The sequence below is a fragment of the Tympanuchus pallidicinctus genome, unplaced genomic scaffold, assembly GCF_026119805.1.
Source record: "Tympanuchus pallidicinctus isolate F22 unplaced genomic scaffold, pur_lepc_1.0 scaffold12, whole genome shotgun sequence".
Taxonomy (NCBI): Eukaryota; Metazoa; Chordata; class Aves; order Galliformes; family Phasianidae; genus Tympanuchus; species Tympanuchus pallidicinctus.
Window position 1 is genome coordinate 18,477,371 of NW_026294637.1, and position 24,584 is coordinate 18,501,954.

Here is a 24,584-nt window from a genome sequence, read left to right on the forward strand (position 1 = left end):
TATGGAAAGCAACAGAACTGAACACAAAAACAGCAGTGTAAGAAGGTGGTAATTGCCTGAGACAAGTGTTAGAACTGCTTTTATTGTCCTCATTGCAGGGAACTCAGATATGTATTTCTCATTCAGAGAGACTCTGAAAGTCACTCCTTTAAAGTATAAAAAAAAGCACAGTTTTTTATTTGCAACATTCCCCATGTTTCACAAGGCTGCAAGCTAGCTTAATAGAAACAACATCTGAATATAAATGACAATGAGCAGCAGCTCTGGGAGATGCTGCAGCACTAGTCAGGAAGAATTCATTACCTGGAGACATTTATTAAGCAAAGGAAAAAAACTGTTTGAAAGGCTGGCAAACACCATTAGAGAAACAAAAGAATATTGCTTCATGGGCTTTGCTTCCTCATTACATTGCCTTAGCTTATCTTTCCTGTTAGTTTTTGAACTCTTACTCTTACAGGTGATTCTAAGCCTCCTCCAGTTATCATTTACAAAACATTGCTACAATCTGACCCTCCTGAGCCCTGATACAAGCAACAAGAAGCAAGTGCCCTTCTGGAAGCACACCACTTTCCCAGTCAAATTCTTAACACCTACCTGCAAAAGACCAACTGCTTGTCAAATCTATTCACACCTGGTACTCAAGAAACAGAAAAATACAGTCCCCCAGCATCCATGCCTTCTCCTTCAGTCCTCCAGTTCTCTCGGGCTTCCACACCCAGCTTTTAGAAGTTTTCCTAATGTTTTATGGTGCAGAGGGCAGATAAATCTCAGTATGAAAGCCCCCAGAGGAACTAATCTTTAAGGGTATTTATACATTTAGAAAGTAGAAGCCCACTCTTTCAAAAACAAACAGCACAAACCTCATTCTAAGGTGTGGCAAATCTCTATCGTGATTACACATTCCTGACACTACTCTTACTCCATTCACTTTAATTTTTCTCATCTTCAGTATTTCCTCAGAAAGCAACTTTTACTAATTACATTTAGTTTAAAAAATAAAAAGGGGGAGACATACAGTCCTAATTTCAGTGATAAAAGATGATCACAGGATCACAGAATGGCCTGGGTTGGAAGGGACCTCAAGGACCATGAATCTCCAACCCCCTGCCACATGCAGGGCCACCAACCTCCACATTTCATAGCAGCCCAGGCTGCCCAGGGCCCCATCCAACCCAGCCTTGCACACCTCCAAGGACAGGGCATCCACAGCCTCTCTGGGCAGCTGTTCCAGCACCTCACCACTCTCATAGTAAAGAACTTCCCCCTGATGTCTGACCTAAATCTCCCCTCCCTCAACTTAAAACCATTTCCCCTCGTCCTACACATATCAGCCCTTCCAAAGAGTTGATTCCCCTCCTGTTTGTAGGCTCCCTTTAGGTACTGAAGGCTGCACTGAGGTCACCCCGCAGCCTTCTTTCCTCCAGGCTGAACAAGCCCAGCTCCCTCAGCCTGTTCTCATAGGGGAGCTGCTCCAGTCCCCTGATCATCCTAGTGGTCCTCCTCTGGACCGTCTCCAACAGCTCCCTGTCTTTTCTGTACTGCGGGCTCCACACTCGGATGCCCAAGTTATGATACTAACTTCTTTCCTTGGAACATGCTTTCTCCTTATTGCAATACTATACATTTACATGATCATGCCCTTTGCTGTACTATAAGAAAAAACCAAATCCTTACCTGCTACCGTGAGCTTTGCTGTTCTGCTTACAATGGTCCCCAGGCTTTCCACAGTTGCCACACACTGATAATATCCTTCATCGGGTTTATTATGCTTGGAATGCACCACACTGTTTATTAATAAAGACCCATCTGGCAGCAACTGGCGACGGTCATCTGAGACCAAGTTTAGAAGAGTCCCGTCTTTCTTCCATTCGATCTTCGGAGGAGTTTCACAATAAGCTGAACAGTTCATTATAACAGAGGCCCCACGAACTGACAGAATGTCCATCGGCTCCACCAGGAAGTAAAAAGGAGTGAAGGTTCTCACAACAGACCCTGTGAAAGACATGCAAAACAGTTTCAGGAGTTAGCCTTCCACTTTTTTTTTTTTTTTTTAAAACATGAAGTGCATTTTCTTTTAAAAGTGCTTTAAAGGAGCAGGAGCCATCACTGCTCACAGTGTGGTCTCCTCAGGAACAGGCTGGTCTGCATGACGTTATTGTCTGCCTTGATTACTCACACCCATGAACTCTTGGAAATGAAGTGAAACTTTTTGTGCCGAAGCCATACTGGTTCGCTCACACTGGAATCCACGCTTCGCAGTCCCAAGCAACCCATTACACAGAAACCTGCTCCATCAAAACACACAAACCTAATGCACATGCCTGAATAACATAATATACAAACAGCATCTAGTTTTACGACTTCTTTCTTGCCTTCCATGGCAGGGATGCCAGGAACAGCAGTGCGGTCATTTCCCTTGTGTAACAAACATTAGGAAACAAGAAGAGTAATTCAGCCCTTGAGAGAAAAAGTCTCCAATTCTGAGCTTAACACATCACGCAAATGCCATAAAACATTTTTTTTTACTTCTATTCTGGCTCAGGATAAACTTGATTACTTTTCCATTTTAAGTATTCCCAAACAGACATCTATAATTAACATCTACTTTCCATTAAAAAGTGAATTTTAATTACTGTATTTGTAGCATGTTTGGTCCAGCAGAAAGCCTACATGTCACTATCACTTGGACTTGTCCTAATTTAATCACTCACAGAAAACAGAAAGTTTCTTCCAAGGAAGAACAGTTTCACGAATCACCAAAGGTTGATTTGGGAGAAAACGTGGTCATTTCACTGTGCTTTAAATGTACTGATAATAATCTAAAGCCAAACTAACATCAAGGCTCCTCTCTTGTACTCCAGCACTCCTCCTCCACCTGGGGTTGGGGCACACACCTACAAGGGGTAACACGAACAGCACTGTTACTACCTGTCCTCCAGCAAACCAGAGATGAGCTAACAAAAACCTGCCTGCTTTACAGTTATTTACTGGCCATCTACAGGACGCTGGGCAGTTTAAAGACCACAAAGGCAGGGCTATCCTTTACCTTCTTCCTTGTTTCTTTCTTTTAAAAACAGCCCAAGTCACCGTTAAGCTATTTGTTAGCACGTGCTCCAAAGCAAACATGGGGAAATACATTTGCCCTTTCAAATCCGTGTATGGTTCTCATATGAGAAAATAAGAGTCTTGAATTTGTGCTGGGGGCACAGCTTCTCAATTCTACACCAATTTCAAGCTGCACATTCAGGCTCTATAGTAAACAAGTGACCAAAAACCTGTCCTCTGCTGTAGCACATAGGTAGCTACAGCGTGGTTTGCACCAGGTGTTTGTATACAGAGGCTTCCCGTGAACCAGGTTGCTTGGCCTGGCAGTACACAGTACCTCAAGGATGTGGCTTTCCTTTTAGACAAATCCAAGAATTTAAAGGTGATCTGTAAGGCATTGTTAAAAAAACACTTCAAATGCAATCACAGGCACAAACTGAAGCACGGAAAACCTTTACTTGCAAAGAAAGGCTGTCCTGTAAGCATCTTAGCTTCCTCAGTCCCTTGGGTTTTTGGTTTTAAGAGATTTACCTTCTCAAATGGCCCTAATTAACAAATTGACAAGGTTCCCTCTATCACTGAGCCGCACAGAATGCCTCCTTGCCTCCAAAGAGACTCAGCTGCCCTCGGGAGAGGGGCTCAGCTCCTGCACTGACAGATTGCCTTCTTCCTCATGAGCCACGGAGATGTGGGACGAGGCAGGAGGAGCCGCGCAAAAGGAACGGCAGATAGATTACACTTCTGTAGGGTCTGTCATCCCCGTGTTCTTCTACCTTCAAGAATTCAAAGATGAATCCAGAACAGAAAAGACTGAGGTTTCCCTAGTGACAGCTGCAGTCTCAGAAAAGATTAGATCTGTTATGTCAGTATCCAAATCCTTGAGATTTGGTCCTTCCTGAGGATAAAAAGCAAAGACAGAACAAAAGCCAGAGCAAATTACAAAATTCCTGCATGCTTCATTTGAACACACGCACACCTGTGAGCACCGACTTTGTGTGAGGAGTCCTCAGTTCCAGCGCTCAAATGACAAGAAAAACAATAGTCATGAGCAGCACAAAAACAGCTTTAGACCAGCACAATCTCAACCATCAATCCACAAACTTAAAGCTGTTGTTTTAATTTAAAAATTCAGCCTTACGGTCCCTGGGTCTCCCACCAGGAAGCCTTCTGCCCAAGCCAAGCCGTCAACCCTCTTCGTCCCTTACAAACTTGGTTGTTTTTTTTCCAAGGGACACTCAGATCTCTACCAGAACAAACACAATGCACTCAGTTTTGCTTTTCCAAGCTTTGAGTTTTCAAATAAAACCTAAGAACACAAGAGGAAAAAAGAAAATAAAAGAAAAATCACCAGGAAGTAGCAAAAGCCAGCTTGAGCCGAAGTTCACTTGGGAAGAGCTTGCTGAGTATCTGTACAACCACTTTTCCCCAGCCTGTTTACTAGCACAGATCTAGCATTTTTCATTTACAATTTTCCTGTGGTTGAGATTCTTGACTTTTCTCACCTTCTGTAAGAGTCAGTTCTGCACAAATGCCCAGCAATTGCAATTCTAACCTTATTTCTTCATTCTGCAGGTCGGCACAAGTGCAGCAAGCAGGCTGAAACTCAACTCTGCTTCTACTTCCAGATTTTTTAATCAAGATGAAAAAAAGAGGTCTTGCACCTCATTGCCAGTTCATATGCTTGAGAGGCAGCTGACAGAGTAAGCTATACTTGCTAGCTGCATGCATGTTATCCTATGCCACTTCCCCTTGAAAACATGAGGCTGGCTTCCAGTTTGCCTTCTCCAGGCCTCACTGCAGGCTGGAGCAGATCAAGTCCACCGATGGGCTCCAGTTATCCTGGAGGTGCCCACAGAAATAACACTGCAGAGTCTAGAGCAGAGAGAACGTGCCAAAACAGCACAGAAGGGATGAGAGACTTTCAAGAAAGCAGATGCTCAGCCAGGTTTCAGAGGTAACATTAAAAAGGTTTGCCAAAAAGAAGCCTGTGAAGACTGCACTGTCTGCTTTAACTCTGCGCAGAAAGCAGTGGATGAAAAAGCAGTAGGGTTGGTAAATACATATGCCCATGGTAAAGGAGAGGAAATTAGACAGCGTGGAGAATTTTCCAGCCCACGCTCTAAGAGAAGTTCTGCAGTGTGGAGTTTGGGCACTCCAAGAAGCGCTGGTAGAGCTGCATCTACATTCCAGCCAAGCAAGTTCACACCTCATTTAACCCTTGGTTCAGCACAGGGATGCTCTGTACATACAAGAGCTTAATAAGCATGCCTTTCTGTCAACCAGCCACTTCTCCCACCCCATCAGCCTACCAATCACTCAGTTAAATGGTGCCAAGTTATTAAGGACTGGACTGGCAGGTCCTGTGGAGAGTGGCCTTCCTTCAAGTAAGCAGCTTGATTTGTGTTAACGTTGGCCCAAGAAACCTAAACAAAAATAACTGTGGTCTTTTCCTTAGGCTTTGCATATCTAGCTCCTTCAGTCACCTCAAAGACTGCATCACAGGGCTCTGACAATTCTCCAAATATGCTACAGCTGGCCAGTGCTTCTCTCCTAAGGCCTGTGCCCAAAACACAGCTGAGTGCTTCAGCAGAGACAAGCTCAGTGGTAAGCAAAGACCTGATGCCATTTCACATCTTTTGGAAGCTCTACAAGGTCTTTCATCATCCCTCCCAAGATACACACAGCAGGGTTTACAGCAGAAGCACGGCACCGCTGACTGCATGGGTCTGTGATCCCACCACTCCCCAAATCCCTCAATCCTTTTCTAGGAAACTGCCATGGAGCTGGTTCTTTGCCATTTAATGTTTGACTAGCTGATTATTCCTGCCTAACTGTATTAACTTGCTTTTGGCTCCTCCAGATTTTCCTCATTCCAAAAAAAGTGTACTGCTCTTGAACCTTGTCCTCCTCCTCTCAGCTTTATGTGGTGTGAAAATTTAACAAATATAGCTTACTCTGTCACGCGGGCTGTGAATGAAAGACATCTAATAGAAATTACTCAGAACACACAAGAACAAAATCCCCCACAAAACAGCTTTCATCACCATCAGTTCTCCTGGGACTTATCCAGCCCTTTTCACGGCCATCCTATGGCAGTGAAGTTCAGCTCTCCCTTCCCCCTTCTTTAGGAAAGTATTCTTAAATGGTTGGTGGTAGAGGAAAGAATAACATCATCTTTCTTCCATGAAACTTTTTAAATGCTAACTAGAAGGTCTGAAATATTTCCAGCTAAGCTGACTGCTTTTTTATGCCCTGGCTCATTCTCTTTCCCCATTCAATGGCTTTACATTGGAGGAAGGTAGATTTAGAGTAGATATTAGGAAGAAATTCTTTGCTGTGAGGGCAGTGAGACACTGGCACAGGTTGCCCAGAGGGGCTGTGGATGCTCCTCGCTGGAAGCATTCAGTGCCGGGCTGGATGGGGCTTTGAGCAGCCTGGGCTAGAGAGGTGTCCCTGCCTGCAGCAGGGGGTGGAACGAGGTGATCTTTAAGGTCTGTTCCAACCCAAAGCATTGTATGATTCTGTGACCTGAAATATTTGGGATTTTCACAGTCCTGCTCACCTCTTCACAAATACCCAGAGTTAAACAGCAATTCAGAAACTGCCTAGCCAGTTCTCTCAGGGTTAGGACTGCTCTTCTCACTGAAAAAGGCCCAAAGAAAGCACATTTGAGACATCGCACTGACTTAACAAGATTAAGATCAATCTGCCCAATCCCTCCTCACAGTGCACTTCCCTCAAGACCATGAGAAGGCTTTTAAACCCAAAAAGGGAAGTTTTAATGTACCACCTCCCTGCTTCAGGATCTGAAAGCAGCTAGGTAAGACATGCAGAGCTCAGTCACTCTTTCCAAACGCTGCATTTTCAAAGGCTGGTGCAAAAAAGAAATCCCAAACTTCCTTCAGCCTTTTCTTCTTCTCCTGCTAACACACCTACAGAGGGATCATCATGATTTTTCACACGTTCTGCTCGATGCATCGCACTGTGTGCAGTGGTACATCTGCAAGTGAGGAACTGCCCAGCATAGCAAACATTCAAGTGGGAAGAAGCATCTCTCCATTAAGCAGCTCACTGCTGGAAGACGTGAACGGTCTGGCACAGCAAAGTAAATCACACAACTGCCTGATGCAAAGGTCGCAGAAGTGGCGGCATTCTGGAAAATAACTTCAGACAAACACCCTGAGCTCACACTTCTCCTCGGTTCAATTGAACTGCCTCCTACCAGCACACATGATAGCAATATGAGGTAGGAGGCTTCCCTGCTACCGGTGCTGTGGGTTCAACTCAAATCCATTGCTGCCACCAGAATTATTTGGGACCGATGTGTTCCTGGCAATACCATCAACCACCTTCAAACAGAGGACTTGAATCTCAAACTGGAATCTCATTCCAGTTCACAAGGATCAAGGCAGGACAATCCAAAAAGAAAAAGTGGAACACAGATGTAATTTCAGAATTACTTTCCAACCAGAGTAAGTTAGGGAAACCAAAAATCTGTCATCGATTAACACCCAAAGATTCATTTGTTGGCAGGAGAAACACAGGGCTCTGATGAAGGAAGATTACTTACATTTACAATGTTTCAGTTGGAAGGCATGATATGTATCCTTCTGATTCAAAGCAACTGACAAGTAAATATGTAATATCCTTGAAAACTGGTGCTGAAAGTACAAGGATTAGACAAAGTCCTCACCAGACTGGCAGGAATTACTGCAAAGTGCTTTTCTGTGCGTTCCAAGTCAGTGACAGAAGATCCAAACTCTCTTGCTGCAGGACAGAACTTTTAACTCTTTTCATCAGAACATAACCAACACTCTCACCAGCCCTCAGCATCCCTGAAACATTACATTTTTCCCTCACCTAGACCACAGGAAAAAAACTGTCTTCAGGAGTTATACAAATGGATTTTAACTCAAGGTGCTACAAACATTGTTCTTTGCAAACTGCCAGTCAGAGCTCACCATGCACTTGCTTTGTGGTTTTGTTGTGCTAAGAAGCACATTACCTGTATGGATAAATTGCTGCCTGCATTAATCTCTCCACAAAAGTATGTATTATTAGCAGGTTGGTAATTTTTCCCCCCCTGACAACATCAGAAACACTCTGCGCTAGCCAACAAGCAATGTTTGTATATGATAATATGCCATAGCAGAACTAAGGTACAGACAAAAATAGAGATTCTTCTTAATGCCATCTTTTTTCCCTTTGTAGTAGAATACAGACCACCTGACCAAGTCAAACTGCACTCCATGACTTCATACCCCAATCCAACAGAGACTTCCTATGATTATTTTTAAAGCGCTCCCAAAGCCCAGTAACACACACAGAGGCTCTGAAGTTCACTCTCAGTGTAAAACCAAGAACAATGTCTCCAAATTGCATGCTCTAAACTCCATTTCATTTCCTTCTTTGCAAAGGCTCTGCAATACATGAATTATGAGGCAAAAATGGTACTGCACTTAAGCATCAAGAAAAAAACTAAAAAGCGTAAGAGCTCTCCATGACTGCAGATAGATGGCATAAATCCTGCGGGTGCTTTAATAACTCCAAAGGAATGCTGACAGTGGAACCTACCAGAGCAAATGATGTAACATTATAAAATAAGTAATGCCATGTATAAATCTAGATTTCCCCAGACTTACTAGATTCCTTTCTCCTTCAGTACAAGCAGATTTCCTCTTTTAATGATTTAATACACCATAACAAAGATATCCATCAAAAAGAGTAACTCATCTTTGTCCCTATGTCATGAAGCAGTGTGGACTAGCCATGATGACTGAAGAATGATGCGGGGGCTCCAATCCACTCCAGCCCACATGGGACAGGGCGATGCCTTCAGGTCTGCAAGGGAGGGGCCTCTACATTTGCCAAGTGCAGAAACCTGTAGAGAACACCTCTCCACCCTTACTGAAAAGGGTTCCATGCTACAGAAAGGCAGCAAGGTAACTGATTGCTGAAGCAAATCCCCTGACGGAGAAGCATAAAGCTGGGTGCTTCAGCCCTCCTCTTTAGTGGGCCATCTTGTTTGCACATGCCACCTTCTCACACCGACCAAGGAGACTGCTGAGGGAACACTGCCTGGGATACCACAAAGAAAGGGTGTTCACAACCATTCTGCTCAACAAAACCTGACATTTCATGACATTATGATCTATGGTGACGAGCCCCTACCCTCATACCAAACAGCCTGCTGCCACTTCCAGCTCCTGTGGTTTTCAGAAGGCATTCAGATAGAAATAAAGTTGTGAAAAAGCATTTCCACACACCACGCTGCAATGGCTCAAGCTACAGAGTTGAACGGTTTTCAATACTGTGTTGAATACAAAAGTCAAGGTACTCATTACCACAATGCAAATTCATACATCAGACAAAGAGATAAATTATTTCAAGGTTCAGTCTTCAGTACAGCTAGGAGTGTACTTGCCCTTCAGGCAGCTCTGTCAATAAACAAAGAATTAATTCAAGCAAAGCACACTGCACTCTGCAGAGATGCTTTTCCAGTTTTGCCTATTACTTGCAGTCACCTTTCTCTTATTAGTGACAAATTATCGACTTCATCTTAATTGACCTTCCTTAAAGATCTCAAGCAGGAAATTATAAAACAGCAAAAAATAAATTTGGCCCATTAAAAAAAAAAAACCTGCATGCGGAAATAGGACTGAGAACAAAGCACCCAACCAGCATGCAGAGTGCCTGCAGTAAAACAGGGAGAAGTAAGCGGCCATGCATTCAGCCTAACTGCTCCTTCTGTAAGTGATACCATCTCCTCATAAATTATTAAATAATGGGAAGGAAAACAAGATAATGATCAACAGCAAAATCTAAACACAGATTGTAATTTCAAATAGCAAACGTCTTAGGAGATGCATTTATGGCTGCTGCTTGGCTTCACGGCCCTTCCGCCGCCTCGAGGGAGCTGGAGATTTTCAGCCGGATCCTGAACACATGGAAGCAGCTTTCCTATGTACAGCACTGCTGGTTTCAGTTGACTGAAGTTCTGTGACCACGGGCCCCTAAAGCAGCCAGGAACAAACGCTGCCATGCCGAGCCCCAAACCTTTTGCTGCTCTGCAGGTGGGCTGCAGCTCTCCCAGGCTTGGAAAGAGAGACGCTGCGCTGACCGCTCCTGCTGCAGCTCCGCACAGCCGATGTTCCCAGCAGTACGCCTGTGCTGCTGGCCCAGAATGAAGCTCCAGAATGAAGCAAGATGCTGAACCCTGAGCAGAGTCAGCAGGCCATGCTTTAGAAACCACTTCTGTGCACTTTTGGATTCCCGGTGTGCAAGGAAGAAGAAGAATCCTTTGTAACTGTGCAGAAAAATATCAATTTAGGTTTCTTCCAGGCTGCTTAAGTGCAATCCCTGTGTTATCCAGAAGTCAAATGTAGAAGCTGTGTCCAACAAATCTTGCACGCAACAAAAGGAAAATCCTTTCAAGGTAATTCTGCTTTTGTGATCACTACAGGATGCAGGTTGGACCACATAATGCCAAACATTTGGTTTTTTCAACCGGTGAAGGAACTACTCTGAATATTCACTGGAAAATTTCACAAAAAGAGCTTAAAGGATTTTACAAATTTTTCTTTTCTTTTTTCAAACAGAGTTACCCAAGCTGTTCCTCTCCTTTCTGAAGTCTACCAGATTTCATTGCTACAGTCTCCCCATCTGACACATCACCTCTAGGACTGCATGGGCTTTTAAAACAGTGCAGTGTTTCACCTGATACAAAAGACAAAATATTCTTTCTTGCCTAAGAAATCCTCCTTCTATTGCTATTAATGACACAAAGAAGCTCAAATGATAATAAGGTAAAGATCTTTTTGACTGAAACTCCAGGGAGAGCCGCGACGTTGCTCACCATCTCCTGGGACAAGCTGTTCAGTGTGGCTCTAACAGCACAGCTCAATGCTTTCAGGGAGATGGCTGCCATCCATGAGGCACACTCTACCTCAGCAAGACCTTCTCCAACGTCAAATTTCCCTTCATTCTCATCTGTCAAAATAAGCCGCAGTCATTACCTTTCACATGAAATTAACAGTATGTCTGAGATTCCTCTCCCTCCTATTCCAGCCCATCTTTAGTGCTTTGTGTGGCTTTTATTCCCCTGCAATTTTCTTCCTTGTGCTTCAAGCAAGAAGCTAAGCTGAGTGTCTCTGCTTGTGACTTCACAGCCCTGACTGAAACCCCACCACCACAGCTCCCAGTTTACAGCTGCTGGCTCCCACAGCTTCTGCAGCAGCCTGCCTTCAGAGAGATGCTGCGTGTTGTTTTCATATGCCTGCCAGTTGAGCACAAAAACAACGATAGCAAGAATTGTTCTTAATTTACTTTTGATATTACTATGGTTTCCTTAGGAAAGCACATCAGTGGTGTGGACCAAAGTTCCTTTCTTTTTCCTGCAATTCTGCCAGCAATCATTTTCTTTGCCAAACTGGTCTGAGAAAAGATTTTTCTACAAAGAATTACTAGAGGTCTCTGTAAAGGCACCTACAAAGCAAAATTTATTTCTGTTCGTCATTGTGAACAATGGTTCTTTGACTTCTGCACAAAAATAGCTCCCATATGCTAGCTAGTGACAATGCTACGCTGCTAGAGCAGGATTTCTATTTTTCCTGCTGGAGAAACGGATTTCCCTCTGTAGAGTTCCAGTCCTCTGGGCACTCAGGTACCAAATCTGTTAGTTCAGATAGGTGCAATACCGCAAGCAAACAATGGCTTTCAAGAGGATAAAAACAGAAAATAAGGTCCTGAAAGCCACCTCCTGAAAGCTGAAGTGGACAGGCAGCAGAACGCTCATCCCAGTTGCGTTTTCAAGCAGGCTGATACTTAAAGATGGTTTAGGACATAAGTACTGAAACAAATCTCCTCCCAAGAGGATCTTGCTGAAACCCATTACTTTGATATTTTCCCACAAGTAAAGGCACTGAGCAGCCGAGGGCTCTACGTGAAGGGTAAAGCAACAGCAGTGTTTCTCAGAAGCCAACGAGGTTATGGGTCACACAACGGATGCCTTCCATGCAGCAAACTCAATTCAGGAGGCATTTTAAGTCAGACAACATTGCGCTTCAGCAAACGATTTTTCTGTGTGCCAGGATTTCCTTGTCTCTACCCATTCAATTCAGCACTTCAGAGTCATTATGGGGATTGCAAAGCATGCTTGCAGAAGAGCAGGGGGGGCCAGAGGGGAACCCTGCTACAAAGCCAGGAGTGCTCCCGTCACTGAGGTGCAGCAAGGCAAAGAGAGGAACCAAGTATCTATGGGAAGTTCAAAGCACAAAACAGGTTGAGCAATAAAAATGCAAGCAAGAACCAAACTGAAAGCTGCTGAACATCATTTCCAGCATCTCTTTAGAGAAAGACCTCTGGCACACTTTGTGAGAGAAAAGAAAAAAAATCTTAACAAACACCTTTAATGTTAGATCAAGCAAGGATTATCTAAGGGGACCAGGAAACAGTAGAACAGTCACATCTGATATCAGAGCCAAAAATCCCTTTAACTCAGGATCTTGTCACAGTACAGACAAGAGCAGATACCAGGGAGTGCCCAGGAACAGCACACACACAGCAGTGCTTCCCTGGGTTAGCCCAGAGCCGTGCTCAGCAAGGGACACCTGGCAGGAGAGGGCCCTGCTTGCCAGCTCTGCTGCCCCTGGGGAAGAGGAGATCTCTGCTGGGACCTCACAGCCAGTCTGCAAAGTGAGAGCAAAGAAGTGAGAAGGATGTGCCAGGAAGGGGCCTAGCAACCAAGCAGGGTGAGAAACAGCCAGCACAGTACAAGCAAGGTGCCAGTAAGGATATCCAGCAGACCAGCAGTATGCTCCGACCTTCAGCCCGGATGCACGTGCTTACAGAACAATTCATGCTCCACACACACTCTGGAAAGCTTACTGATGTTTTAAAGATGTTTTAGCCAAAGAAGAATATCAATGCTGAGAAAAAAATCCCAGAATCATCAGTCACACGGCCAGGATCAGCGCAGCCACATGACTCCAGCACGAGGCAAAGCACCCATCAGGTGCCAGGTACTCACGAGTTCTCCACGTTTTTACCTCCTCAGCAATCTCTATGCTGGTTTTCACATCGAGGGCTGACTGCTTGTATTTGAAAACCCCACCAGCAATTTAATACCTGAGACAGATAAATGCCTTGGGATAGAGCATCTGATGGTCACCGACAGACAGAAATAGCAGACAGAACTCAAGTTACTTCCCTAGCTAGGGGGAGAAACCATGGATTCAACACCAACTGAGTGACAGAAAAATACACAGTATGCTCTGCACTCACCAACAGCCACACCACAGCTCAGCTGTATGACTGCAGGGCAGTGCTGCAGCACCACTGAACACAGATCTGTCTCCCAGCAGGATCTTTGGCAACAGCCTTTTGAAGCTGAACATCTACAGCCAGAAAAAGGCAGCAACCACTGAGGTCTGCATGAATGCTGCAGGGTCAGGATCAATGCTGGAGAACTGCACTGCACGAGGACCAGCAGCAGGCTCTGGCTGTGCTAGCACTGCCCAGCCAACAGGGAGGATTTCTCTCTGACTGAAGTGCTTCACAGTGACACAAGGCACACCTTGCACCAGCAACTCCAGACTGCATCCATGTACCAAAAGCTGTCCCAAAACGGCTCAGCGCAGCTTCAGCATTATAAATTAACCTCACGTCGTACCCCAACCCTAAACATGACAGCAGCATTTGCAAATCTTACTGATCTTTTACCGTGCAATGCACAAACACAATCCAGAATCATAAAAAAATCCACAAGTCTTATTTATTGCAACTTAATTGCTTCAAGTGCACCAAACATACAGGGAGCAGAGAAAAATCATTGGATTCTCATTTATTGCTTTTTTATACACAAAATCAAACAGCCACACTTCAGGATGGCGACTGCAGACTATCACCAAGATATCTGTATTCAAAACAGAGCTACAAAGAAATCTAATTGTGCCAATCCTTTACTATAACTTTGCAGTTGTGTTATTTCACCCAGCCGCCACTTTTCCACAGCAGATCCCTCCTAAGCTGACAATGAGCGCTTTAAGCCAAGGAACGCTGCAGGACAAATAGCCAAATGTTTCATCTTCACTGCCACTTCCTGACTTCTTTCCCTGGAGAAGAGCAGCTGTGCTATGGCTCTCCCACTGTCTGGTAGGGAAGAGGAGCAGCACGGCACCGGGCCGGGCTGCCATGCTGCACCTTCACAGCACAGAGGTACACATAACTCACATTGAGAACAGAAACCATGTGACGGTAATGGGGCATGTCTAACTGCCATCATTTTCCTCATTTGATCTCAGCTGAAAGTGCAGCAAACTGAACAGGAAGGCCAGTTTTAAAAGCTTGCTGCAGATTCTTGTCTCTTCTGGAAGCGTATTAATGAAATGGTTTCCTCTTTCATTTGTTAAAGACAAACAAAAGCTTTCATCTCACTTGTTTATTCACTTAACCTTCTAAATTCCCATGAAGCGCCGTGGCTTTGATTGGCACCGTTTTTTCCAAAGCAAAGTAACTGCAGCTTTGCAAATACATTAGCAAAAATATCTGCAAGTATTAGCTTTGCAAATGTTAAATAGATACAGAAGAAGAAAATAGACTCCTTTATTCATTTATAACACAGATTATGCCATCAGAGTGGGAACGCAAATATATTTTAAAACTTACACAGAAATAAATGACAATTTATTATGTTGCTAAATGAACAGACCCGATACATTATTAATTTCACCAATTATGGCAACAAAAGCCCAGAAGGAACTAACAACTCCACAGAAACAGAGCAATCCCCACTTCCAGCACTGACAACTGCACACGTTTCCAGTCTGGAACAGATGGCTCAGAAAAACCTGTGCAGACTGTGTTGATGTGTTGATATCGCCCCTTGGCTTGGCTCTGCTGTCTGAGTTTTGGGATGCAAAAGCTCACCTGGATAGGAGAACTCACGGACGAGCTACACTACAGAACCTGCGAGGGAAGGCACACACACAAAGTATCGGTTCTTAGTATTTCTTCCCCCTTCACAACCAAGCTCAAAGCGCTGGTGCGAGAGAAACATTTGTGCTCATAAAACAAGCTCTTCAACTGCCTGCACAGTGCAATCAAACTAGGGGACCACTTTCTGCCTGAAATAAAGCTTCTCTTGATACAGTATTTCCCCAAGACACGATCTGGATACAGTTCCGAACCTTTCTTGGCATTTTGCAGCTGAAGGAGTTGCGTACCCCAGAGAGACAGCAGACTTTGGCTGGAAGGGATCTCTGCAGATCACATGGCAGCCACCTGCTCCCAGCAGCCCCGTGCTGATCAGGTTGCTTGCAGCTCTGGCCAACCAAGTTTTAAGCATCTCCAAGGATATACATCAATAGCAAGCAAACAAGCAAGAAGCATACACGTATCCAAAGCAGGAAAGCACAGTGAGAGATAGGCCCCCAAAATGCTTTCCATTACTTCGTTCCTGGCATACAGCAAGGTCATTAAATACATTCATAACAAAACCACCAAAACCCCACGCAGCAGCACACAAATACAGACACAGTAACAGGCAGCATTGGGAAAGAGGTTTTCTGAAGAGCCCAGTAATAAGAGGACACAAGTTCCATGCTGACTGAAGATTTCAGCCTAAACACAGAGGTGCTGAGCACCATAATGCCCTTCAGCATCCCCCAGCACCTCTTCACATCAGTTCTCAACTTCAGCCAAGCCCCACATTGCAGAAGCTGATCCATCAACATGCTGTGCACAATGGTTCGGATGTTTGTGACTGCTCATCCAGCAGCTGTGCTGCATTTGGCACGAGCAAAGAGCAGAGCCCTCAGCACCCAACAACTGCACATCCATGGGACAATGTGCCACAGCTCCCTGGATGGGACTGCAGGGACACCAGTGATCACCACCAGCAAGGAGCACTAAGCACCCTATGTGTTAGCAGGCCCAGGTTTCTCCTCTACTTGGCATCTCCAGCTAGCGTCAAAATGAGGTTTTTAGCATACCTATAATGTTCGCATCATGGTCGATACTTGCTGCAACAAGCCTTCTATTTTAAATAATGCATGCTGATAGATCTGCATTAGAATACAAAGCAACTTCACAATTAAGTTAGATCAAGCACCGCAGCACAAAACAAAGACTGAAAAGATGCTACAAGCAAAGCTTTCCCCAGACTCCTTAAGAACTTCTGCTGTAATTATGCCCAGCCACCAAAGCACTACTGCTGAGATGAAACCACAGCCGTTTCCAGCAGCAGATGTACCACAGCCCAGACCCACCACTGACCACTGCCAGACACTGATAGAGAGCTAAAAATTCCTTGGGTCTCATTATAAGGAACTTCCTAACTCAAACGCTGGTGACCCTGCACACAGCAGGGGGGTTGAAACTACACAATCACTGTGGTCCTTTTCAACCCAGGCCACTCTACGATTCTGTGATTCTATTATTCATTGCAGTACAATCAAATAATTACATCACAGTCCCTGAGAAGCCTACTATCTATGCTCAAAAGTTATGTTTAAGTTGAAAGGAAGCTTTTTTCCCTGTTTCAATCACTTCACAGTACATTATGGCTATTACAAACCGGAATTGATGTTTTCTAGCAGAGTAATTTCCACTTTTCAAAGAGACTTCCATAAAAATTTGCCTACTAAAGCATGTAGTGCTTCGGTTCGCCTTTGAGATCAGACAGAAAACAAAGGTACTGAACACCTCCTTCCAGTTATACAAGAGATGAAGCATAGCTTTCCAAGGATGCCCAGCACTCCCGGCACCTTTAAAGCCGAGGCATTAAGCAGCTGGGATGAGAGTCTGTAAAGTCCTGAGGCAGCTCCTCCAGCAGTTGCACGCCGTGCGTTTCTGCGATACCAAAACCCGTGAGCCTGCCCAGCACAACTCAGCTGCTGGGAGGGATGGCAGCCAGGACGGCCAGATGGGCCACAGCTCAAAACGTGTCAGGGACCTTCGGAAATAAGGTATTACATAACGGCATCTGTTCCAGGCACCCAAAGCCAGGTCACCTCTGAGCTCCCGTTCGCACGCACTACAGACGTCCTGAATGCACACGCACTGGTGCCAAGGGCACCTCTTGCATAAAGGATTATTTCCTGCATGTTTGCAGTCCCGTGCCAATCGGGGAAGTCACCTTGGGCTCCTCACCAGTTTTACTGCATTCAAGCACATAAAGAAGGTGGCAATTCTCGGTACCAAGGCTATCTCTTACTAACTGATGATTTAGATGAACTATTTTATTATTAATTGAAAACAGAATGTATTTCATCAAAAGACAAGAAAAGAAAATCCCATTAGGAGCTACAGTTAGCTAGAGATTTTAGAGAATCTGGGGCTGCACAGAGAGACCATGTTGGAAAAAGGCCACAGAACAAAGGGACACTGTCTAACAACAGTTCTGTCTGGAGCAGGCAAAGGACAGGAGCAAGGCAAAGCACAGCACAGACACAACTGGAAGGAGAGCACCTGTGGGTGCCCTTCTTTTCTTGTATTTTGATGAAATACATTCTGTTTTCAAGTCTGAGAAGCGCTGCCTCCCAGGCCTGCAGGCAAACACTGCTGTGGGCTATGAGTACCGAACGGCTGGGGACCAGAAGATATCCCAAAAACCAGGTGTGCATCAGGTGCAAAATTCACATCTAAACAGCAACCTGATGAGAACGTTTCAGGAGAGTTCATTACATTTCCTTAACTTGCTTTTAGCTCACGGTGGACAAAATTAGGATTAAAATGGTCAAAGCTTACTATTAGATTAAGGTGCCTGAACATCTCATCGATTAAATTAAATTGCATTAATTTTGAATGCAACGCGTACATCATTCTCTAAATGCTATGCCAAAATTATAATCGAGTCTTCATTAAGCAATCAGATGGGAAATGGGAGCTCCAACCCAAGGCTGAGCAGCAGCACACAGAGGGCCGTGAGGAGTGCTGCAGAGAGGGGCCGTGTTCACGTCCTTCCTCCTTCCAGCCTCCTGGTAACCTTGAGAGAATGAGATGGGAGGAGCTGCTAAATGAAGATAGATTTTTCAATAGAGTCAAAAGGGCTTAAGGAAAAGGAAATTATCCCAAGCTACAATTAAAGTGTACTACCACCGTGCACTACGCTATTTTAAAGTTTAATTTAAATCCAGAACAAAGCAAGCTGTACTTCCAGCCACATGCCTGTCGGCTCATCTTTGCTTTATCGGTGTCTGGGCAAAACTAAATCCTGGTCTCACTTTAGCAACTCAGTAAGGCAATGCTGCTTGGTCTTTCGGTCTTCTGTAGTGGTGCACAAATTGAAACAAAATGGGTGGTTTAAGACAAATGAAAACACTGGTAAAGCATTTGGAGGAAGAGGTTTAGACATCTGTTGTAGCTTTTTGGACAATACTAAATTTTCACTCTTGTGTTACTCTGCAGGAAAAGGAGAATTAACTAAAACTTGTTACACCAGAAGCATTCACTCATCACTCCAAAAGTGATCCTGCCCTGCAGCTACACCCCTCTACATCACAAGTTTCCTATTAGATCACTTACAATTGGCTCTAAAGTCACATCCACAGCTTTTCCAGGAGATACGTTTTGCAGAGACTGTGTTGTGAACCCCCTCCCCTTGAGGACATTGACCCATTGCTGATCTAAGATGAAAATACACCACCAATTTTACACTGAACTATTGATTGAAAAAGGATGAATTTTAGCAAGATACTTGAAGTACCAAAAGCGTGCGAGTAACCAGCTGGAACAAGCTCTGCTCTTTCCCACCACATTAGCAGTTCCTTCCCTTCTAAAGCCACCTCCGAGCAGCTCGGCAGGCAGCGGGCAGCTCACACATTGATTAGAGGGGAAGACTGACTCCCGTGCGCAGAAAATAACAAACGCTTTCCTCAAACCTCTTGCTGGAGGAGCAAGCAGCTTTCCCCAGTCTTCTGCAAAGAAGCAACCTGTTTAGCACGGGCACACCTCTCCGCCGGTGCTTTCAGACTCAACACAGCCCCCAAAAGCACAGCCTGCATGGCCCTGCGCGCACAGCCGGCAGCAGGGGGGGATGGGGCGCCCTGGGAATCCCATCTGCCGTCTCCATGGCTACGTGGGCTGCAGCAGCACTTACGGAGCCGGCTGCAGCAGCACTTATGCAGCAGGCCCCTCTCTGGCGCAGCTCTCAGCCCTTCGGCAGCAGGCTGTGCTGGGAGCACGCGCTGTGAGCCCTGCCTGAGCCGAGCCGTCGTTTCCCCGCGTGTGAACACAACAGGAAAATGGGGGCGGGCTGCCTCAATGAAGGTGAGCTGCTGAGCGGGGTAAGAACTGCTGGAAGCCAGAGGAATTTCAATAACGTGGCTGAGTGTCAGATGTCAGCTTTGGCGTGCCAGGGAGCTGCTTCCATTCGCTGTGGCCGAGTGGAAAAAGGACCATTTCACATAAGCTGGGGCATCCCCAGGCACTGGCACTGAAGTTACAACCAAGTTTTAACGAGGAACATACGGGCATGCAGGCTGAGAGCTCTCTGCCACGTGAGGAACGTTCTAGGGCTCTGATCTGCGCCGCTTTATGCTCGAATTATCCAGCCACTCCTGAGAAAGCTTTCTTTTCTTCTTCTTCTCTCATTTCCCCACAGTCTTCTTGAAGTAAAAATCAAAACAGGAATAATTTATCCTAGCAAAATCCCGGAGACGTGCCTTTTGCTATTAGTTTCCACTAGAAATGTCGGCATCTAGTTTTCCGCTACGCTTCTTTAAAGCGGCCTATTATGAGATCTGTATTGAAAATCAATTGCGGAGAGCTGCAGGAAGCCCCGGCTCCCTTTGTGCCGCAGGGCCCAGGCAGGGCGAAGCACGCAGTGCTGCAGGGTGCCAGGCCCAGCAGCAGGAACCCTTCCCCCACACAGCTCTCCTGCAGGTACAGCGCGATTCCTCTTGACCACTCTTAGAGAAAAGGCTGCTGAGATGGGGATGCCGTCCTCACGCCAATCGAGAAAGAAAAAGACCGTTTGTGAGATGAGGTGTAATTTCAGCTGTGCAACTCCAGCAGTAACATTTCTCCAGTTTTCAGCAGTCAAAACTGAGACAGAGTGCATAGACAGAGCCTGCAATTCGGTTTGGAAGACCTCTGTTAACAGCTGCAATGAAGAGGAGAAGAAAAGCCCACAAAATTCCCCTACTTAAAGCAGAATCTCAAAACATACGCTTATAATCTGGGAAATCTTAGAGAAACTCAGTGTGTTAAAGAGCTGCAGCTGAGCTTAGAACGAACACTGCAAATAAATGCTAATGAGATGCTTGTAGATCCTGAACAAATTGATTTACTGAGATCTCGTTGAGTGTCTCCTATCAAGGGTTTGTCAGAGTAAACAACCGCATCCTTATAAACAGAAGTGATTCATTCATTACAGCTAAGAAAAAATACTTGCAAATAAAAATCCAAGTATTGGTTGGGGGAGACGATGGGGCCATCACAGATACACGCACACACACTGGGTTGGGTTTTTGTTCTGAGTCGTACAGGGAAACCACAGTTATGTTCTACCTCTGCAGAAATCTGTCAGCAACAAAAGCAATGAAGGGCATTGGTAAGAACAAACGTACAGCTCAGCTCACCAGAGGGCTGCACATCAGTTTGCAAAGCCAGGGATGCAGTAATCAATGTGAGAATTACCCAAAGTGAAAAGGAAACACACCAAGCTTTAGAACAGCCCCGTGCAAACCAGATGCACAATAAGCTTATGTTCACACACTTCATTGCAGGCGTTTTAGAAGCAGCTTTGTGTGTAACCAATGCCTTGAAAATCTAGTAGCAGCTCTCCCCTTTAAAAGACTCTCATTGTTCATAATGCTACATAATATTGTGTAATTATGAGCATTAAGTCACACGGAAAAGAAAAATGAGAGAAACGTAGCAGTTCTGTATATATGGGAATAAGAAAAGATGTTTCCAGTTCAATAAACTTAGATGATTGCACGGAATTATAACTGTTTCAGTACAGAAAAAAGCTGCAATTTCTTTTTGTCCATTTACCAATAAGTGTTCTGTAATTTCACAATGGCAGACGGGGAAGGCAAGAACGTGTATCCTCTGATCTTATACAGCTAGAGAGCTTCTCTTCCAAAATGAGACGTGGAGACTACAGTACTCCAAAGAACCGAGATGAAAAGCAACGGTTGGTTAATTAATGCCAGTAGGAGGGGGCTGTGCAAGAAACATTTAGCAGAGAAAACCAAACCCAAGAAGAGGAATGCCTTCACCAGGTCATCCTCCACAGCTCAGGTGCTTCCTGACCACCACGGCAGCTCTCAGGCTCAGCAGTTGCAGCCTTCCCCTCCAGCAGCAGCACGGCAACCCCAGTCCCACTGCCTGCACCCAGCAGCTGCCCACAGAAGATCCTCAGAAGGGCTGACAGGCTCTGCTTCACTGGGTGCTCCTGCAGAGACACAGACTTTGGATGACAGTCAGAGCCCTGCTGGCCACCTGCAGCCCTGCAGTTACAGATGGAACAGGCGCTCCTGGGGAAGCATCCCTTTCCTGCTGCAGGAGCAACGGGAGCTTTATTGTTTTGGTGGGTTTTTTTTTGCAATGATGCTACAAAACTCCATGGCTGACACCTCTGTGTTTTGTGCAAAGCTGAATAAAGCTGGTAGTTCATCAACAGTGCATTTGAAAAGGTAAGCCTTGCTCTTGCAAGAAAAGAATTGACAAAATCCTAATAACTTGCTGCTCATGAGCAACATAGAGCACAGAAATCATTCAAAGCCTAGACGTGTTGGTTTTTTTGCTTCAATTAGTGCTTTAAAGAAAATTTAAAGCAACAAATGAAGCCCATTAGCAGCAATAGCAAGACTGGCACCTGAGCAGGAAGATCTGGTCAGGCACTGGTGCAGGCTGCCCAGGAGCTGCTGGAGTCATCATCCCTGGAGGTGCTCAACAACCATGGAGAAGTTGTACTCAGCAACACGGTGTAACAGGGCAACATTGGTGGTAGGTGGATGGTCAGAGTAAATGATCTCAGAGCTCTTTTCCAACCCTGGTGATTCTATGATTCTGTGACTGAATATCCAGATGTTTACTTATCCCAGAGAAATATCAGTGTTTTTCCAGGTAAGTGGACGAGTGCTTTGAGTACAGCTATGAAAAACCTGAAAAAGGAAGGACGAGCTCATGCTAAAACTCTACTGTACAGATTCAGTGCCTTTCATATACCCAGCTCCTTTTCACAGGTAGCTCTGCCAAAGAGCTTACAGTTCACTTAGATAAACAGAGATGTGTCTTTACACAGGATCCTTTTCGACGCAACCCAGGCCTCCAATTGCAATCCCCATGCATCACTTCAGTACTAACATTACTCAGTTTAACTGAAGACGCCACAAAGGACACCTCGCAAAGACTTAAGCTGAGGTATTTCACTCAGGTTAGACAATGGGCAATTCTGACATTTGGTCTGACATTTTCTCTCTCATAAAATAGCATGGCCTGAGCATCAGATTTATAGCTGAAATGCGCACAGGTGGTAATGCGCTGCCCATCAATCAGGTAATTTGTAAGGCATTTGTGTATGGAGCACAATAAGCACAAGACTCTTCCAGTAAACAGGTTTCTTTTCACCTTTGTCCAGATTTAAAAGCTCTATTTCAAATCCACCATGTTATTACTACCCATCATTTGATATTTATCTCAAGCTTTTAAAGATGCTGCATACCAAAGGGAGCTTTGAGTCTGAAAGGTGCAAATAAAATAGCATCACTTCAGACCTACCAACATCAATCCCTCCATTTCAGCCTAAGGAAGCACACATCCAACTGGCAGCCAAGGTGATCACACAGTCTAACATCAGATCTTCCACTAACTGATAATCCTGTTCATTTTATAGCTTTATTAATCAAGTCCTCATTTCTTATAGATGGAATTACCGCCGATCCATTCTGCAATGACAGACCTGAGTGACTGGAGACTCCTCAAGAAGAGCAGAAAGTCCATTCAACTTGCAAATAAGACAAATAGAGGTTTCAAGAAATTTAATGGAAAATATGACAAACACGTTTCCAAGTCTCCCCTGTAAGACTAACATCCATAACATTGGAGTTACTCTGCTTATGCTTAGAAAATTCACATCCTCTGTAACACACCAGTACTGCCAAGATAAATTTAAAAGTACGTGCCATATCTCCCTCTACAGTCAGAACATAGCACAAATTCAACAAGAGCTATGAATTCTGCCAACGATACTCAATAAAGTCTATATTGAGACTCACCATCTACAGCACAGGTCAAACTTAGAACTCAAAGGCTTGAGCAGAAAGCCCAAAAAACAAGCAATGTAGAAGATCCCTCCAGAAGACCTCACAGGACTAGAATTTACTGAGGAAATTAAAAGGCAGCTCAAACCACAGTAATTGTTCACACAGAATGATACCGTAAGACATTGTAATGTACTTCCATTCCTTGCACTGCCTTTGTGCACAAACCTGAATTGGAGATGCCACGTTCCTGAGATGAGCAACTAACCACTTGACTGAATGACCATCCAGTGTGGTCTGCTGATCAAACCTGGAGACCGCCCGTGCTGGAATTCACCATCACAGAACACCCTGCTTTGTACAACACAGCTCTTTCAGGTCATCTAGGAAAGCAATCAGATGTAAATCCTTGCTGGTCAGCAGCTACCAAGCATAAGAGCAGATCTGGTAGCATATCTACAGCTAGCATTTCTAGCTGTGACACCAAAGGAGTGATGCTCCTGTTCTCCTACTGATAGGACACAGCAGTATACTCTCAAATAAAAAGAAAACAACCACACACTGCTCACAGCACAGATCCTACACTTTGTGCCACAACAGTTCCACATTTGCAAAATACAAAGCTCCACAAATCGAGAGCTGTAGGAGCCAGAGTGTAAAAGAAGGCAGAGAAATGCATACAAGAACGCATTTGCAATCTGACTTCTGCTACAGCAGGATCCTCTTCCTAGAGCAGCCCTCACCTTGCTTAAGAAAACAGTGTGTGACACTAGAAGAGATTTACTGTCCAGATTTGCATGGCAATAGCAGTATTTTTTAGTGAACACATGCAAGCTTGGCACCTTTCTACACTCCTCCTCCTTGTACTTCTCCAGTACATACAGCTGCTATATGGGAAACGTATGGAGGTGAATCACTGCTTAGGCTTTTGCTGTCCCTTTATCACTGCTCGTCGATGGGTCTAAGCTTTCCTACATTTGCTGTTTTCCTGGCATCTTGTGGCAGCGGGTTCCCCAAGTGCAATCTGCACTGTGTTATGTGGTTCTTATAATCCCTTCTCAACAAACCTGCCAGTGACTCACAGCTGTAACACCTCAGGGTTTGGGCAAGACTGTTGTGCCCTCACTCGGTGTCTGCCTGAGCTGGTGAACATCAGATTCTTCTCCAGCCTCAGCCTTCTCCCCAGACCAAGTGCACACAGCTTTTCTCTTCTCCAACTTCACTTCCTGAGATGTAGAGGGGAGAACAAAGCTGCACACACTGCCAACGCTGCAAACAATGCTCTCAAAATCCTCTCTGTACTGAATGAGGCACTACACTTGACTGACT

General features: G+C 44.9%; 1 protein-coding gene across 7 annotated transcripts in view; it reads right to left on the bottom strand.

The window, feature by feature from the left end:
- The window catches only part of NEO1 (neogenin 1), a 177,251-nt gene that overhangs the window by 124,280 nt on the left and 28,387 nt on the right, over nucleotides 1-24,584 (bottom strand). For all 7 annotated transcript variants that reach the window (XM_052672234.1, XM_052672232.1, XM_052672230.1 and 4 more), the window contains exon 2: nucleotides 1,675-1,992. In XM_052672234.1, the coding sequence (XP_052528194.1) occupies nucleotides 1,675-1,992 (318 nt within the window). The remainder of the gene's footprint in view (nucleotides 1-1,674; nucleotides 1,993-24,584) is intronic.